This window comes from Triturus cristatus, chromosome 6 (assembly GCF_964204655.1).
Source record: "Triturus cristatus chromosome 6, aTriCri1.1, whole genome shotgun sequence".
In the NCBI taxonomy this organism is placed as follows: Eukaryota; Metazoa; Chordata; class Amphibia; order Caudata; family Salamandridae; genus Triturus; species Triturus cristatus.
In genome coordinates, this window is record NC_140589.1 from 501,713,224 (window position 1) to 501,730,995 (window position 17,772).

At 42.2% G+C, this 17,772-nt stretch overlaps 1 protein-coding gene, 1 long non-coding RNA gene and 1 pseudogene across 3 annotated transcripts in view; 2 read left to right on the forward strand and 1 right to left on the reverse strand.

Moving 5' to 3' along the window:
* Positions 1-17,772, forward strand: part of COL19A1 (collagen type XIX alpha 1 chain) — a 2,198,704-nt gene that overhangs the window by 1,854,381 nt on the left and 326,551 nt on the right. For both annotated transcript variants that reach the window (XM_085610910.1, XM_085610909.1), the window contains exons 40-41: positions 11,117-11,158; positions 11,241-11,282. In XM_085610910.1, coding sequence (XP_085467036.1) covers positions 11,117-11,158; positions 11,241-11,282 — 84 coding nt within the window. The remainder of the gene's footprint in view (positions 1-11,116; positions 11,159-11,240; positions 11,283-17,772) is intronic.
* Positions 1-17,772, reverse strand: part of LOC146817329 (uncharacterized) — a 76,553-nt gene that overhangs the window by 13,514 nt on the left and 45,267 nt on the right. The gene's annotated exons all lie outside the window — the stretch shown is intronic.
* On the forward strand, positions 14,952-16,309 carry LOC146817330 (uncharacterized; annotated as a pseudogene).

Here is a 17,772-nt window from a genome sequence, read left to right on the forward strand (position 1 = left end):
TCCATGCCTGCAGCCAATTCAGCCTTAGCAAGGTGCCCAGCAGTTTCATGGTCAGGTGCGCTATGCTCACTGACTCCACCATCAAGTTAGCGAACCACCCAGTCCACCGACAAGCATCCCCAACTGCTACACTTCTTTAGCATGCCCTTAGTGGAGCAGACACCCATTGGAAGCGGGATCCAACGATTCTTGCCAGGTTGGCAGATCTTAACAGCACACAGGTGAGTCCTGCAGATAGTTCAGAAGGAGTGCTCCTTGCCCATTAGCAAGGTGCCCAGCAGTTTCATGGTCAGGTGCGCAATGCTCACTGACTCCACCATCAAGTTAGCGAGCCACCCAGTCCACCGACAAGAATCCCCAACTGCCACACTTCTTTAGCATTCCCTCAGTGGAGCAATCACCCATTGGAGGCAGGATCCAACGATTCTTGCCAGGTTGGCAGATCTTAACAGCACACAGGTGAGTCCTGCAGATAGTTCAGAAGGAGTGCTCCTTGCCCATTACCACTCCACCTCACCTTCCACTGTCCCTGGGACGATTGACTAAGGATTATCTGTCCAGAGTATGGCAAGAAGTTCAAGCCCTTTGGACCAAAGAGGCGATTGAGAGGGCGCCTGCGTCAGAAGTAAGTTGCGGTTGTTTTTCCCACAAGTTTTTGGCACCAAAGATGGATGAATGCTTCAGCCTTTTTCAGACATGTGCCCTCTCAACGCCTTCCTTCCGAAATGCAAATTCAAAATGCTGATACTAGTCTAGGACGTGACTGCCCTCAATGCAGGAGACTGGATGGTGATGATCCGCAGGATGGCTATTTCCAAATACCCGTCCTAAAGGCCCATCAGCACTGCCTGCAGTTTGTGGTGGGACAAGAGCATTTATTATGTTTGTTGTGCTCCCCTTGGTCTCATCAACCCCCCTCCAGGTATTCATGAAAGTGATGATGGAGGTAGCTGCAGTACACCTTCGGTGTTAGGGGGTCCTAGTCTTCCCCCACCTCAACGGTGACTGGCTGCTGAAGGCAGGTTCACCCGAGACAGTCTTCAACCACCTCCAGACAATGAGCCATTGTGGACATGGTTCGGTTTCCTGCCTTTCCCCCAGAAAGAAAAGTCCAGGACATTCAGGATATGATCCCAATTTTTAAGCTTCTGTCCTGGGTTTCAGTGAGGTTGACACTGAGGCTGCTGGGACTGATGGCCTCCTGCATCCTGCTGGTCAAGCATGCCAGGTGGCATATGTGGACTCTGCAGTGGGATCTGAAGTCTCAGTGTGACCAACATCAATGGGGCCTCTCCAACCACATCCAGATTTCGAAGGGGACTACGATGGTGGTAATTGGACCAAGATATGGCTCAGCAGCAGACCCCTCTGCCAACCAAACCCAGCACTGACAGTGCTGACCAATGCGTTACTTCTGGGTTAAAACTGACACCTGGGAAAGGTGGAGATCAAAAGACTCTGGTCTCTAGCAGAGGCCCGGCTCCACATCAGCCTTACGGAACTGCCAGCTGTCCGATTGACATTGAAAGTCTATCAAGGGGAGGCTAGTTATGGTGCTTACAGACAACTCCACCACCATCTGGTATGGCAACAAGCAGGGTGGAGTGGGGTTCTGGGCCCTCTGCCAGAAGGCTCAATGCCTCTTTAAATGACTGTACCACCAAGGAGTGTTTCTGGTGGTGAACTACCTGGCAGGATCATTCAATGCATTGATGGACAAACTCAGCCGTCGATGCCTAGCAGATCACAAGTGGCAGTTACACCTCGAGGTGCACAAGGTCTCTTCCGCAAATGGGGAGTACCATGGCTCAATCTATTTGCCACCACAGAGAGGGTGCAATGTCAGCATTTCTGTGTGCTGGAGTTTTCAAGTCTTCTCTCACTAGGAGCCACGTTCCACATAGAGTGGAACTCAGGGCTCCTGTAGACGATCAGGACTGACCAGGCGCATGTCATCTGAGTGGCTTCAGTCTGGGCATGGAGAGTATGGTATCCAGAATTCCTCGGCGTCAGGCTGCCCCTCCAGGAGGATCTGCTGATGCACCAGAATGTGGGCATCCCTCTATATGTTCACAAAGCACTATTGTCTCGACAGCCAAGTCCGGCGAGAAGAGCATTTTGCCTGCTCAGTCCTGCAGGACCTTCTGGTTTGAGTACATCCTCAGTCCTGATCCCTTAGGTACTGCTTTGTTATCTATTCAAAAGGTGAGAACTCTGCAGCTAGAAATCTCTATCAGAAGAACATGTTACTTACCTTTGGTTATGCTCTTTTTGGTAGAGACTCTAGCTAGCTGCAGATTTCTCACCGACGCCCCCATCCTCCATCTTCTGTGATTTGACTCTATACTTTAATAAGTTCCTGCGTCTCAGAATCTTCACACTGATATATTGATTTGCTTTTGGGCCTCCACATCTGGAGGCATGGACAGTCTTGAAAGCAACAGATGTCAGCTCGCAAGAGTGGCGCTTTTATAGGCCCCACACATCATTTCCGGAGTGAACAGAATCAGTGCGGAGCTACACAGCGCCACCTTCCAGCACACAGCGGTACTATGAAAACGTTTCCGGATCCAGTCTTATGCCTGGGAAATATTCAAAAGAAGAGGAATCTGCAGTTAGATAGAGTCTCTACCAGAAGGGGCGCTATCCAAGGTGAGTGACTTTTTAATTTGGACTCCAGGTTTATATTTAAGGATATCATCCCTAGAGAGAAGAAATAAAAAAACAAATTGCTAGGATTACTAAATCATGCCAGTGTTACTGGGAAAAACCTTATATTGTTAGGACTGTGACGAAGAAAATCAGGACTAAAAAGTAATGAAGATAAAGAGCAAGTAATTGAATAATTACAAAGGGAGAAATACAAGCACTGTAATGTTGGAACAAAAGGCCTGTACCTCGATTGTCTTCAATAGAGCTCCAAAATTCCAATGTTCTAATAAAAACATATGAATAATTACATGATGTGTTGACACTCTGTAATTATGCTTAAGGTAGCCAGAGATAGGGACTTCTCGTTTTACATTTGCAGATAATGGAAAGTTTTCCATAGATTCATCAAGGGGGTGCAAAGTTACAAGGGGGGTCCTAAAACAGATTTTGACCCCAATGCATTTTACATGGACTTTTTGCATCATACATAGCACAAAAACAACAGTATGGATTTGCACAAAAAATTACCCGACTATAGAATATAGTATGAAGATGATCCTTTTTTATGTGGCAACCAAAGTGGTTTAGTGGTTAATCTGTTATAAGGCAATTAAACTTAGTGATATCTGGTGGTGTTTCCTATGTAGGACAATACTACTAAAAGTAGCAAGGAAGCCCAACAAACAAACTAGACTGCATGTATAAAGTTTAATATTTCCTACATGAAAAACTGAAAGACCCATTTATGGTCACATGCTACTAAAAACCAATAAACAAATATATACAAAAATAAAATACATCTTAATCTACATACGTTTTCTTTGCATGCTCTCTGGCTCACAAAATAAAACTGTGCCCAACAAGCCAAACAAAAACCATCTTCCTTATGCACTGTTGTGCAACAAAAATGGCAAAGTAACCTAACAGTGAGCTACACAAATTAAAATATGAAGGACATGATAATTGGCCAATAGGAAAACAAGCATTGGCATAGCCAATAGGTCTCGCTTTTGGGACCTTATAAGTATTTAGTTATGCAGCACAATATCCTTGGTGCAACAACATCAACTGTTGCATGGCTAAACACTTATAAGGTCCCAAAGGCGAGACCTATTGGCTATGCCAAGGCTTGTTGCTATGGTGACTGAGACTATTCTTGAGCCTTGATGATGATACATTGTTTCTGGGAGGGAAAAATAATCTCTTCTTTGGCAGCCTCTCATTGTAGGAGACGGGTGTAGCTCTGGCAGCATTCAATGAGAGAGAGTGTGGGCTTAACATAAACAACACTAAGTAACGGGCCCCAGCTCACAAGGATCTGGAGCTGTTGGTTGTTTTTCGGACAATCTGTTGCAAGTCACTGGTCAAGTCTGCCACTGAGTGTGTCAACTGTCGGCGCACCCGCTGTGGTAAAATCATTGGCAAGACACCTTACTCATGTACATTACTCACTGGTCAGAGCGGGCAGCATGCGCTGGTGGGCACAGTGCAGGATGTCTATAGACACCAGGGAGAGCAGTCATTGGCTTTCCCTGCTCTTTGCTCTTCTAGCCACCCAGAATTCCCCAGCCAGATGGAAATTGTTGACGCTTAAATCAACAACATTTACCCGTAACAGCATATATTCGGCCTGTTTGCAGGAGGAAATAGGTGTTTCACTTTCTTCTCTGGTCTTGCTGGTGCAAGCGTCTGGGTGAGCCAAGCACACAGTATTTACCGGAACAATTGGAGGATACATTCTCAAGGCCAGTGTGCAGCCTGGCAGACACACTCCTTAGGCACTTCTGAACTGCAAGTCTAGTTGGGTGAATCATACACCACACACACTTTCCCCCCCTGCTGGAAGTTCTCTTATCTGATCTCTGCAGAAAGTGAATTAACTTACTAGTTCACCCTTCAAATAAGTTACACTGGCAACCAGAGGCATGTTTTTCCTTTAATTTATATTTCAGATGCACAAAAAGGTTTTTTAACACAGAGAATGAATGTGTGGTACACACAGCCAGATTGCCAGGAGCGATTAGAAAGCTCCTGTTTTCATAAATGTAAAAAAAAAGAAAACACGTTTTCAGAAATGCCTTATGAAAACAGAAACACGATTAAGGGACCAGTTTCTGTTTCAGAATGTTGGCATGTATGTTCACTGTTATAGCTATACTATTGAACTGTTGATGCAGTTAAGCCTAAATCTGAGTAAAAGTTCCATCCAATTACAACTGAAATTTGCACCAAGTCTTTGCACTGTGCAAACCCCGTTCTTTCCTTCTCTACACATTCATTTTTCAGGCAAGTGATCGCCACCTCAAGCCACATAGCAGAGACGTATTAAAGCCACCCATAGCTAGTGAACCCAGTTATATATTAGGTTTCATCTAATTTGCATAAAATGTTGACATAAACAGGCGATCGTTACATACGTGCATGCGCATAAAATGGCTTACGCATGCGTAATGGAGGCAGAAACACCATCTAACTGAAAGGTTATGTATTCGGAACAGCGACTCGGAGATCACGCTCAGCCTGTGACCTGACGTGCGTGTCACTTGATGGTGCGTGGTTGCTAGGGAAGCCTAAGAGATACGTTTCTCTAATGGGAATCGAGCTCTATCCTTTCCGGTTTACCTCGCCTATGTATTTTCAAGGCTTCTGACGGGAGACGAGCGGAAAAGTCAAAATTCTGAATATTTCCTTCTGATTCGGGAGTTGGAGGGGGCGATTTGGCATGTAAGGAATAGAGAGAAGAGACTTTCGAGACTCAGTTAATAGAGAGAGCCAAGTCGCAAAAATGAAATAAAAATAAAATACGAGTGGTGCGCGCGCGACGGGAAAAAGTGCTGTGCATGTCGCGCGCGCTTGTGTACGTAATAGCAAGCTGGTGGCCGGCAAGGTAGCACTTTTGAAGCAGCTACAAAATGGCTCACCAGAGTAGCGCATGCGCTGGCTCAGGCGAGACCTGAAAAGTAATAATCTAAATTTTTATAACAACAATATTTGCCTTTCATTCACTTTGGGCTTCATATGTAGCACAACACTACTAAAAGTTGCAAGGAAGCTCCCCCCCCCCGCCCCCCCCAAAAGAAAACTAGACTGCATATGCAAAGTTTCAGAATTACTACAAAACACATTTATGGTCACATGTTAATGTAAGTCAATAAACAAATATGTAACAAATGCAATAAGTAGAAAATTAAATCTCATTTCCACTCTGTAGTTGTAGTTAGGATTCCCAGTTGTTGCTTCCTTGTAAATTCTGAATCACCACAAAACTTTCCAGACCTATAGAATTTTCTACATTTAGGTGCCGATTCCGAACCTGTAAAACCCGGGTACAAATGGTCGTACAGAGCGTTTTGTCCGTACGACTCGTACCCGGGAATTCCACCGTACAAACCAGCAAGTACGATTCGTACAGAAATACCATTTCCGTACGAATCGTAAAAAACACCGTACGGCTAAAAAATACCTACAATTCCGATCCTGGACAGCGCGTACGCGACGTCCGCACGGAGTTAGGCAGAGTTTTACGGATCAGCAAGTACGATTCGTACCTACAGCACTCCGCACGGCTATATTTTTAGGGGAGCCAAAAAGCGCCGGAAAAGCTAAGTACGCTGCGATGCACGAGGAAAAGGGGGCCCACTACGCGACGTACACACCATCACCCACATCGTACGTGTCATCATGTACGGTGCGTACACCAACATTGCATATGTACGGACCGTACCCCCCACCCCCCGTATGTACGGACCGTACCCCCCACCCCCCGTATGTACGGCGCGCACCTCCCACCCCTGTATGTATGGCGCGTACCCCCCACCCGCGTATGTTCGCACTGTACCCCAGGCGTAACCCAATCATCGTGTATGTACGGTCCGTACATACGCAAGGATTGGGGTACGCCTGGGGTACGGTGCGAACATTCGCGGGTGGGGGGTACGCCTGGGGTACGGTGCGAACATACACGGGTGGGGGGTACGCGCCGTACATACGGGGGGTGGGTGGTATGCGCCGTACATACGGGGGTGGGGGGTACGCGCCATACATACGGGGGTGGGGTGTACGTGCCATACATACGGGGGGTGGGGGTACGGTGCGGACATACGCGGGAGGGGTGGGAGGCTGGGGGGCCATACGACTCGTACCCCAGGCACAAGTGTACTCGGGGTAGGGCTCGTACAAAGTTCGCTCCGTACGGAGCCTTTTCCATGCGCTTGTGTTTTCGGACGGGCGGTACGGATCGTACTTGCGCGCTCGGACTTCAGTTTTACGATTTGTATGTAAAACTGTCCGGGGACGTCTCGTAGACTTTTCCCCAGGCGATTGGTATATATTTTTCACGTACGAATCGTACTTCGCCGTTTGTACGGGACTTGTACGATTCGTACGTAAAAAAATACGGATACGAGTCGTACCGGAAAAAAAAAAACAGGATCGGAATCGACCCCTTAGTGATGATGTAATTTTTTGTTGTGAATTGTTAAGGAGGTGCAAAGATAAAAGGGGGGTCCCAATACACGTTTTTACACCAATGCGTTTTCCATAAACATGAATATTTGCAGGATTATACATTATGGTACGCAGATGATCCATTTTGGATACTGCAGGTGAGATGAGGAAGTATTATTTAAGTTATAAGGCATTTGAACTTAGTGATACCTGTCAACATGGTACATGACGATGACAAGTCATTATCGGATTGGCTAGTGACTGCCTTTATAAAAGTTTAAGGTAGTCATGTTGTTTTAAGGCCATTTTGCCAGTGTTCTGGCTTAGGGCCTTAGATATAGGTAAGTGTTGGATTTTATGTTTTTTCCATACCTATTTCCAGTAAAGTGGTAATAGGTAGGAAAAAATTATTATGAGTGTATATATTTTGTTTTTTTAAATGTAACTTTTGTTACTATCTAGGAAGTACTGTGGTACTTAAAAATAAATAAATATAATTAAAAAATGTATAAAAATGTAATACACTATATTTCACAAACATTGTGTAGAACATTGTATTTACATTTTCTAACATATTTAATTCTGTAACAAAATGAGTACAGAGTGCAGGAGAAATACTTAAGAAATACTGTGCAAATACTGCACAACTTTTAAAAAAGTTGTAAAAATTTCCTAAAAAATACAGTAGTTATTAGGTATTAGAGCAGTACTCCATAAACCTATTTCACATATGTAAATAAAAATAGAAATAAATGTCCCTGCCTAGTACCACTTTAATTAAGTGATGGTAGGTAGGGAGCTATAATAAAATCTACTATTTACCTATATGTAAGGCTTTAACAGAGAACACAGCCAAAGTCTAGTAAAAACAATATGGCTGCCTTTTCATTTACTTTAAAACAACCATTACTCATTTATATACTGGTTTGTCATCGGTATGTACCACCGTATGCCACAAAGTTACCGCGGTATACCGTGCCCCAAAATATAACTAAGGCCTAGCTATATTATTGTATTGTGGACACGCATGGTGTTGCATGTGCAATGCAATACTAGAGTCAGATTTACAAAGCAATGCAAGGCCACCATGCATGGCCCTGCATTGATCAATAAATCTTGAGTAATGCAAGGCAGCGTAATTGCTGTTTTGCATTACTCTACACAACACAATGTACACTACTGCTAAATTTCACATACACCCATATGCTTCTCCACTTTACACCACTACACTATTTGCCACTCCACAGTATTCCACTATACGCCACTCCAGTGTACGCCACTCGACTCTACGCCACTCCACTCAACGCCACTGCACAGTGCGCCCCTCCACTATAAGCTATTTCACTATATTCCACTCTACGCCTCTCCACTGTATGAGATTCTGCTCTAAGCCACTCCACTCTATGTTATTACACTGTATGCAACTCCACTGTACACCATTACACTCTACGCTCTTTCATTGTACGCACCTCCACTCTACGCCACTCCAGTCTATGCCACTCCACTCTATGCAACTCCACTGGACGCTACTCCACTATACTCTAGTCCACTCTATGCCATTCCACTCTATGCCACTCCACTCTACGCTATTCCAACGCATGCCACTCCACTCTACAACACTCTACTGTAGACTATTCCACTGTAGTTCTGTCTAGTTAGCGAGCTGCAAATAGCATCTATGGCTGTGTGCTACTTATAATAACTTGAAGGTGGTGGGTAAATTGTAAACAAAAGTTAACACAACAAGTTTAGGATTTGTAAAGTTTATGTAGTTTTAAGATTGGTTCGTATAGGGGAAAAACGTTTTACTTACTAACTGTAACTGAGCTATATACGTGTGTGTGTATATATCTATCTATACTTATATTTATATCTCTAAATCTATATCTATATATATATATGACTGATATTGAGCACTTGTACACGATTGTAATGTCACCCACCTGTGACCAAGGCGCAAGCCGAAACGTGTAGCGTTAAGTTTGCAGAAAATTAAATAAATACCTGTGCAACTTCAAACCGGGCTTGGCACTTCTTTGTTGTATATATATATGTGTGTATATATATGGTCATGTGATCAAGGGCTTACGGGCCCGAAACGCGTCATGGCGGCATTTACTGCGGGAAAATAAATTAATTAAGCACAAAGTTTGGTGTCCGTTTCCTACTTCGGAAGATCAAGCAGTGTGATTCTTTCGTGAAACAGTTGGATTTCGACGATATATATATATATATATATATATATATATATATATATATATATATATATATATATATATATATATATATATATATATATATATATATATATATATCTCTTTCATAGTAGCGATTGCCACTGAGTCATGTGATCAAAGCCAGTCCAGGCCGAAACTCGTTATAGCGAACTATCAGCAATGAACACATTGCAGAAGCTACTTTAGGCCCGTTGGCCGTCTTTTTCGATACAGGAAACGGAAGGAGCGGAGAATTTGGATACATATATATATATGTATATGGGTCATGTGATCAAGGCCCCACGTGGGCTGAAACGCGTTATGGCGGCAATGGTGTTGGGCATGAAATAAACCACAATTGCACCATCATTTGGGTTTGCTTCGTCTGTTCAACAAACCCGTTCTTTGGTAAAGAGACAATTCTATTGCATATATATATATACAAATATATATATCTTTCACAGTTATGTCAGACTTTCCACAGTAAGAGCGTTTTATGTTTTGTAAATAACTTTGGCACCATTTGACAAATCCTTACGAAATTTCTGAAACAAAAAAGTGCATCCACACTTCAGGAACTGAAAACTTTCAAGGTAATCTGTCAAGCGGGGGTTTAATCTGTTCATGCCAATTGACTGTGTGTGGTAGATTGTTGGTCGCCCATAGTGGTGTGGAGCAGAGTCTCTGCACCCAACCCCATATCTCACATGGCTGTAGAAAGTGTACTGCAAAGGATTCGGAGGGGGCTGGGCACAGGACCACAACCATGCACATCTAACGTCTGTGTGTTAGTTGACCACTGTGTTTTGGGTTTAATAATAAGATCTTACTTTATGGTTAAAAAAAACACCTAGAAATTCACTGAAAAATAACAAAGGTTAAAGTGACATTTTAGTTAAGTATGGTAGTAATATCTTACTTTATATTAAAAAAACACCACGCTCGGCTCATGACCTCACAGATTGCCTTGCTCATGACATGTTTAATGAAATCATTGATGACCTCTCAAATGACATAATTGATGACAACACTGGGCATGGTGGGAGCACAAGTTCAAGTTAGCTCAGTAAGCAATAACTGGCGAATTTGAGTGCTTTTTTTAAGTTTAAAATGTTACTTTTTAACTGACATTTTCACCTACCAATAATGTCACTTTAACCATTGGACAGAAAGACAAGCATTCAAGTGTGTAGTTAATGATGCTGGGTTCATTCAAGCAGTTACGATCAGATGCCTTTCGCTTCAAAGAGCCTTAGTCAGGTCCTGTAAAACGTTATTTAAAGAAACTATACTGACAGACACTCATTGACACATTTATTACTATAGGGCTATATTTATTATTATAGTGCAACGGTAAAATTCGAGTTTATTAGAAAATCTGACAGCAGAAAAACTATTTTTACATCCTTACAGATTTATGTAAGGACTACTGTACATCGAGAAATAACTCTCTAATAGTCATGAAGTATTTTTAATATGATTTTACCAAACCGCTAAAATAGAACCCCATGCATCCTGGTTTGATTTTCACCACCATGCACAATTATGTGGATAGTATAGTCTCACACACACACATACGCGCAATTGCTCATACACGTGCAATTATACACATAGATTAGCACATGCGCATACATGCATAGCATACATACTTTGAACGTTTACTTTTAGGTTACCTGACACCGTCTGTTTGCACCTAATCTTTGTCATTTTAAACCTATGCTATAAAGTTCGCTGTCATTTGTTTTAGGACAAGTCAGTACAGGTCTCATTTTAAAAATGTCTCTATTTTTCAATGTACACAGCACAACGAGAGAAACGGGATGGGCAGCCTATATAGGATCCAGGTACATTTTTTTCTGTTTTCAAATACTATGTAATACCATTACAGACTGTGACTGTGACTTACCTGTTTTTCCTTTATTTCAGGGAGGAACAGCTGCTAGTTATCCTGGACCACCTGGAGCACCTGTAAGTGTTCACACGTAAAATGTGTGTTCTTATAAAGTTCAGGCCCAACTGAACCTTGCATGGTAATGAATATTTAAATATCAGTCTTTTCTGTGCATACACACGCAGGTAATGGCTTCTGAACTTAGTCTTGGATGTTCAATTCCCACAACAGGATGGAAAACAATAGCAATCCATGCCATGATTAATATTTAATCATAAATAAGGCTCTCTGTTTTCAGTGTTACTGATTTTTACGGATAAATCAGGAAACATCAATTTTCTTGTCTGTATTTATTTTTAAATGTGGATAAAAACAGAAATTGGGTTGCTTTTTGAGTAATTTTAAATACTGTCTGCCATGACTGCCAGGCCAATAGATGTGTGGATTGATAGATAAGAGGGTTAAAAAAGAAAGGAATTTTAGTAAAGAGGCTCTAAAAGCAGTAGATATGCACAAGGTTGATACTGAAATTTGCATATTTTCCTATAAGTGCATTGATTTATCTTCTGCGGGTGTTCACAGCACTGAAAAATGGCAGACATTCAAGCATGAGTGCATATTTATTGGTTAAATAAATGTGGAAGTATAGTAATTTCAGCAAAATGGTTCCACAAAACCCAAAATGAATATGGATAAATAAATATAAAATTAGCAAAAAATAAATAGGAATAAATACAGATGGAAATGGCAAAAAAATAAATACCATAAAACTGGGAGCCCTAATCATAAAGGACACTCGTACCTACGTGCACGTGCACATAGACATACACACTTCCATCTCCCACTCTCTTTTCGCATGCATCTACGGCAATTCTTGCTGTCAGTAAACATTCCAGGGAACTGGGAAGCCACTTTGTAGTTGGAGATGTCTGCGTGGATAGAGTTGCTGTGTGTATCAACTAACACAATTAACTCTCGGGAGCAAGTATGGATAAGGCCATATTAAAACAAAGTCAAGTGATTCATTTCCATGCCCCTTGCTCCCAGTAACATGGACGTTGATTCGCCAAAATACCAGGGGTATCGGAAGTGACTTCATATACCCTTTGACCATAATTATGTCTCCGGAAGTGACATCATATGAAGTTTGACCCTGAATCAGCTCAAGAAGAGATGTCACACGACCCTAATCCTGATGACATCACAATAATTAACATTGCTGAAGTTACATATTAATTGCCCAATTAATATTCTATATTCTTCTAGGGGAGAACAGAGGGGTTGGGATTTCTACCCCTGAGAAACGTTTGAGATAAATTAGCTTAACTAGTGCATTTTAATGCACAATTTTCACATAAATTCGCAAAACAGCCATAGGCCCAAATAAACTACTCACTAAATATTCAAGTCCTTTCATGGTGTGCCCAGATAATGAAACCTGACAGCATTTTGCTATAGTGGACCCTTTTGCCCAAACATTACATACAATATGCCAGTGCCAGAATTTTCCTAATACTGATTCTCTTGCACTATCGATGTCCCTTATGTCAAAGGTTATGTCTAATGTGTTGTGGACCACATTTTGTCATGGATGACTCCATGACATTTCCACAATTGTCCTCCCATATGTCAAAAATTTCCTCCAAAGTTCCATTACCCACAATTTACCACAGGTGCTATCTATGCCAAGGATTTCCTCCAGTAGGCAAGCGCTGACATTTGTTCATGGGTGCCCTGTGCCAAATTTTACCTACAGTGAGCCAGCACTAGCATCCTACTGAGGGCATCCCAAATGCAAGTATTGTCTCCGGTATGCCAATGCCAATATTTTGCCAAGGGTGCTTCTATATGCCAAGAAGCATGCCAGGTCCAACAGGGGATTTGCAAGCATAACAATAGAGGTTCACTTACATTCATTTGTTCACACTCATTCTCTCATTAGAACACAGTTGCACTCATTTATTTTCACCTAGTCTCTTGCACTCACTCTTACCCTGAATCACTCATTCGCACTCTCTCACTCATTCTGACTGACTTATACTTACTCATTTTGACACATTCACGATCTCACATGCAAACATACATGCTCAAACATATACACGCTCTCTCTCACACTAACTCACTCTCACCCACATGCATGCACACAACATACATTTAAAGCCATTTTATTTTCTTACCTAAGATGCCAGTGATGCCAGATCTTGCTGCTCCACTTTTTATTACACTAATAGTGAATAATAAACTAATATTCACTATTAAAGTAATACAAATGAGCAGAAAACAAGGTTAGAGCTTGACTTTGATTATGGGAGACACCCTGTGTTTGTGGCACTGATTTTGCCAGCTCTGGGACCAGGGGTCCCAAAGGCAGTGCCAGGGCTAGCAAGGGGCAACCTAGGGGACGCAACTGCGACCCCTAAATGACGTCCATGAGTGAGTATCTCCTTGTATAATTAATCAGTTTTAACAAAAAGATTTTTTGGAGATGGACCTGAAGAGGGAACATTGGAAGGGTGGCTGGCCCATGTTCACATTGATTGATAGAGAGGGAGAGTGTTTTGGCTTGAGTATTTTATTCATTAAAGTTCTCCAAGTCTCTCATTCGAATACCCCTTCTATGGGTTTTGCTACCACTCGTATTGATTCAGCATGTCCTCAACTAGAAATCATGTTACTATTTACTCCTGTCTTCCTATAGATCTCTGAAGTGTTCCCATGGGGTAGCATTGCATTGACCTAGGTTGTTAAAACATAATCACTGTCTAGTCCAATGTACAAATGTATCCAATGAGGTGAAATTTAACTCATACATGTATGCGGTGCCTTTAAAATCCTCACTCCTGACCCACAAATGCTCTTATCCACACATTTGTCAGTTATTAGCTTGATTATTGAAAATCAATTGTATATGATCTACCAACATAACACTGTAGTAACACAGGCTTGGGTACATGAATCATTGCGTTTGGTTAAGGTTTTGCTGAGCAAGTGAACAGCGTTTTCCTTTTTCTTTCAATTGCTGTCTATCACATATCGATCACGCTATCCATGCTGTCACAATGAACAAATAATTATCATTAAAACGCACTGTAAACGACACTGGTTCCTACCTGCTAATCAATATATCTACATTTTTCAAAATATATAAAGGGTTTTATTTGGCTATGGTTGTTATAAATTTTAATGGGTAGGATGTTGTAGTGAGTGAAAATGTTGTGTTGTATGGAAAAAATCATCTAACGATAGCATGTCAGTAGTTCCTGATAATTATTGACCGCATTTTCTGGCTTGCATTGGCATCACCTTTTATCACAATACATGGTTACGTAAAGAATTGCGTTTAATTAATGCACATATATAGAATCTCTAAGCAGCTATTACATATCACTTTTCTTGTGCAGAGAGTACGTTTTCTAAATGTGGGTTCTGGGTTCCCTTTAGCTTCCCAAGAACAATTACATTATAGTTCACGTTGATAAAACTGCTAGGGTGCCACAGTGCTGGGGATGCGTCTGATGGTTTTAAATAAAGAAATAGGTTTGAAATGATTGTGAAAACGAAGTACAGTAATAACAAAGATGAAAACTCGTGTTCTATAAAGAACTACAAGAAATAAAGTGGAAAGACTTCGATTGGAAGGAAACAAACGGAAACAAACGTCGCATGAGGCCGTGGGGAGGCCACGTGCAGGGACCACAAGGGGCTGCAGACCACGTGCAGCCCGGCTCGGAGCAGAGACCACAGCCATGGACATGAATGAAAATGAAAAATGCAACAAGATGCTAGAACTTGTTGATGAACTATCACAGAGAGTCGAAGAGGAGGCATGCTGGTGTTCAAAGCAAGAAGAGCTAGTTTGGCAACAGCAAGAAGAACGACAGACACAGAAAAACATTACAGAAAATGGGCTGGATCCACCCACTGCCTGTGAAGCAGACCCCCTCCCAGAAGGTTGCATCGATGGAGATGAACCAATCCACTGTACTCCATGTGGCCAAAGCCTCAGTGAAATAGAGCAACTCCAGACCATTCCCGCCACAGAGGCTCTCCATGTTTGTAATGAATGCGGGAGAAGGTTTGGCAGCAGTACTGCTCTCGTGGCACACAAAGAAAGCGCTGCAGGTCAGTCGAACCAGTGTGTGAAATGTAGCAAATATTTCAGCGATTGCTTCTCATTGGTGATCCATCAGAGAACGCACACAGGGGAGAAACCGTACGAGTGCCCTGACTGCCGAGAATGTTTTAGTGACAATCTATAATTCTAGGTGCATCAGAGAGCCCATGTTGGAAAGAAAAATGCTTATGCCCAGAGTGTGATCAAAGCTTCAGTGGACAAGCCACACTTGCCGTGTACCAGAGAATTCAAGCAGGACAGAGCCTTTTTACATGCAATGATTGTGGAAACAGCTTCAGGTTAAGTTCCACCCTTGTCATACACCAGAAAATTCAAAATGGAGAAAAGCCCCTCAAAGAAATTAGCCATGGGTCCCAAATCATAAAACAGAAGAGAGTACGGGAGAAGCCCTTCACTTGCACAGAATGTGGACGAACTTTTTGTCTTGAATCCGCTCTTGTGACGCATCAGAAGACTCACTCCAAAGAAAGAATCTTTCAGTGCAGCAAGTGTACTAAATCGTTCATGAAAAAGTTCTTAACTAGATAAACACCAGACAATCCACAGTGAACAGAAGCCCTTCATGCGTTATAAAGTGGAAAGACCTTTGGGCAAGGGTCACAGTAACAGATTAATCGGAAGGTCCATAGAGAGGAGAAACCCTTTACCTGCACTGAATGTGGGAAGAGCTTCAGCGTCAGCTCGACCCTCATCAAGCATCAGAGGATCCATACGGGGGAGCGGCCCTTTGCATGTAGTATTTTTGGACGATGCTTCAGTATCAAAAGCAATATGATGTTGCGTGAAAGATGACACACTGGAGAAAGACCCTACCACTGCCGCGAATGTGGGAAGGGATTCCGATTCAGCACCTCCTTCCTGCGCCACCAGGAGATTCACATGTTAATGAGAGAGAAGACTGGTCAGCGGAGAGAGGTCACATCCCCTTCAGTGCCCAAAGAAACTTAAATGGCTGTTCTGGACAATTGATGGTTAACAGGGAGTGTTATGCTAGGTACAAATCCAAATAATTTCCTAAATAATGTTATTAAAAAGAAATATGACATGAAGATATGCAATCCTCATAGTGACGCTGATCATGCATTTATTATAGATCGGCATCTATTGTGAAGCTGATCATAAATCATGGACAAGTATCCATTGTGAATCTAGTTCTTAGGGAAAGAAGTAGCTCAGGAAAAAGTGATTATTAGACTTGTCTTTTGATGATCAAATATTGTAGCTTGTGACTCCTGAAGCTGCAGCACTGTAAGAGGCATTAAAACCCCCCATACCCACGGTGGCACATAAAACTAAGAATTTGTGCAGAGATTCAATGGTTTCTTGCAGTGCCTCTGGTATGAAGCTCTGTGACGGCACAGAGCCTTGCAGTGATGTTTACAATACTACCACCAAAAGGAAACATATTGGGAGAGGAGTTGGACTAACGGCTAGGGCGGTCGACCTCAAATCTGGGGAACTGGGTTCGAGTCTCGGCAACGACGCTGAACATCCTGTGATTCTGAGCAAATCACTTAATCTCCCAGTGCCTAACAACAAAAAAATGAATTTTTCCTCATTTAACACAACTGGTGCTATGTAAAGCGCTCTGATACCCGATGCCTTTGGGTCAAGTTTGCGCTATATAAAACTCCATAAAATTAAAATAAAAATTCAAAAAAATACAAGGGAGGTGGAGCCACAAAGCAGTAATGTCAACAAATGCCACGAGAAAAGCCCTGCATACTGAAGTCTGAGTTCATTCCAATTATGGACAGGTATGGCTGTTGTCACAATGATTTGTAGGATGAAAAAAAAGAAATGTAATGTTCCCTTGAATCTGGTTTTATATATGTATTGAGTTAATGCAAATACTTACGTTTGGTATGAGACAATTAATTAATATCGACGTTCCTCGTAATAATTTAAGGAATTGAGTTATGTTTTTCTCCTGAACAAGGGCTCCATAGAACCATATATACTTTAAGAATGAGCAACATTTAGAACACAATGCAAGAAGTTAAAAAATGTAATTAAGAGTATTAAATAATTAAAATGCTCATAAAATATATTTAATCCCAGAAAAGAGTAATTTTAATACACAAAAAATGTAATAAGTTGCAAATGTCCAAAAGGGAAGGAGCTTCCATTCGCTTGCTGTTCCAGAGAGGGTACACGCTGCAGTTTGTTGTTTTTTAGTTAAGGCCCACTGGTGATTCAACATCAATTGCTGTGGCTTCCATGGTGACCCGGATCTCCGTCAGTTCTCCAGGCAGAAAGTTGACAAAAGTTTCTAAGTCCCACTTCTTGCAGTTTGTGGACAGGAGAAGTGCTCTGTAATTCTAACCAATGGTCCAGGACCTGGGGGCAGCACTTGGGGGCTAAGACTCACTCCAACAGAGGCCAACAGCAGGGTCCAGGGCAGGTCCAATGCGAACTGGTCAGCATGGCAG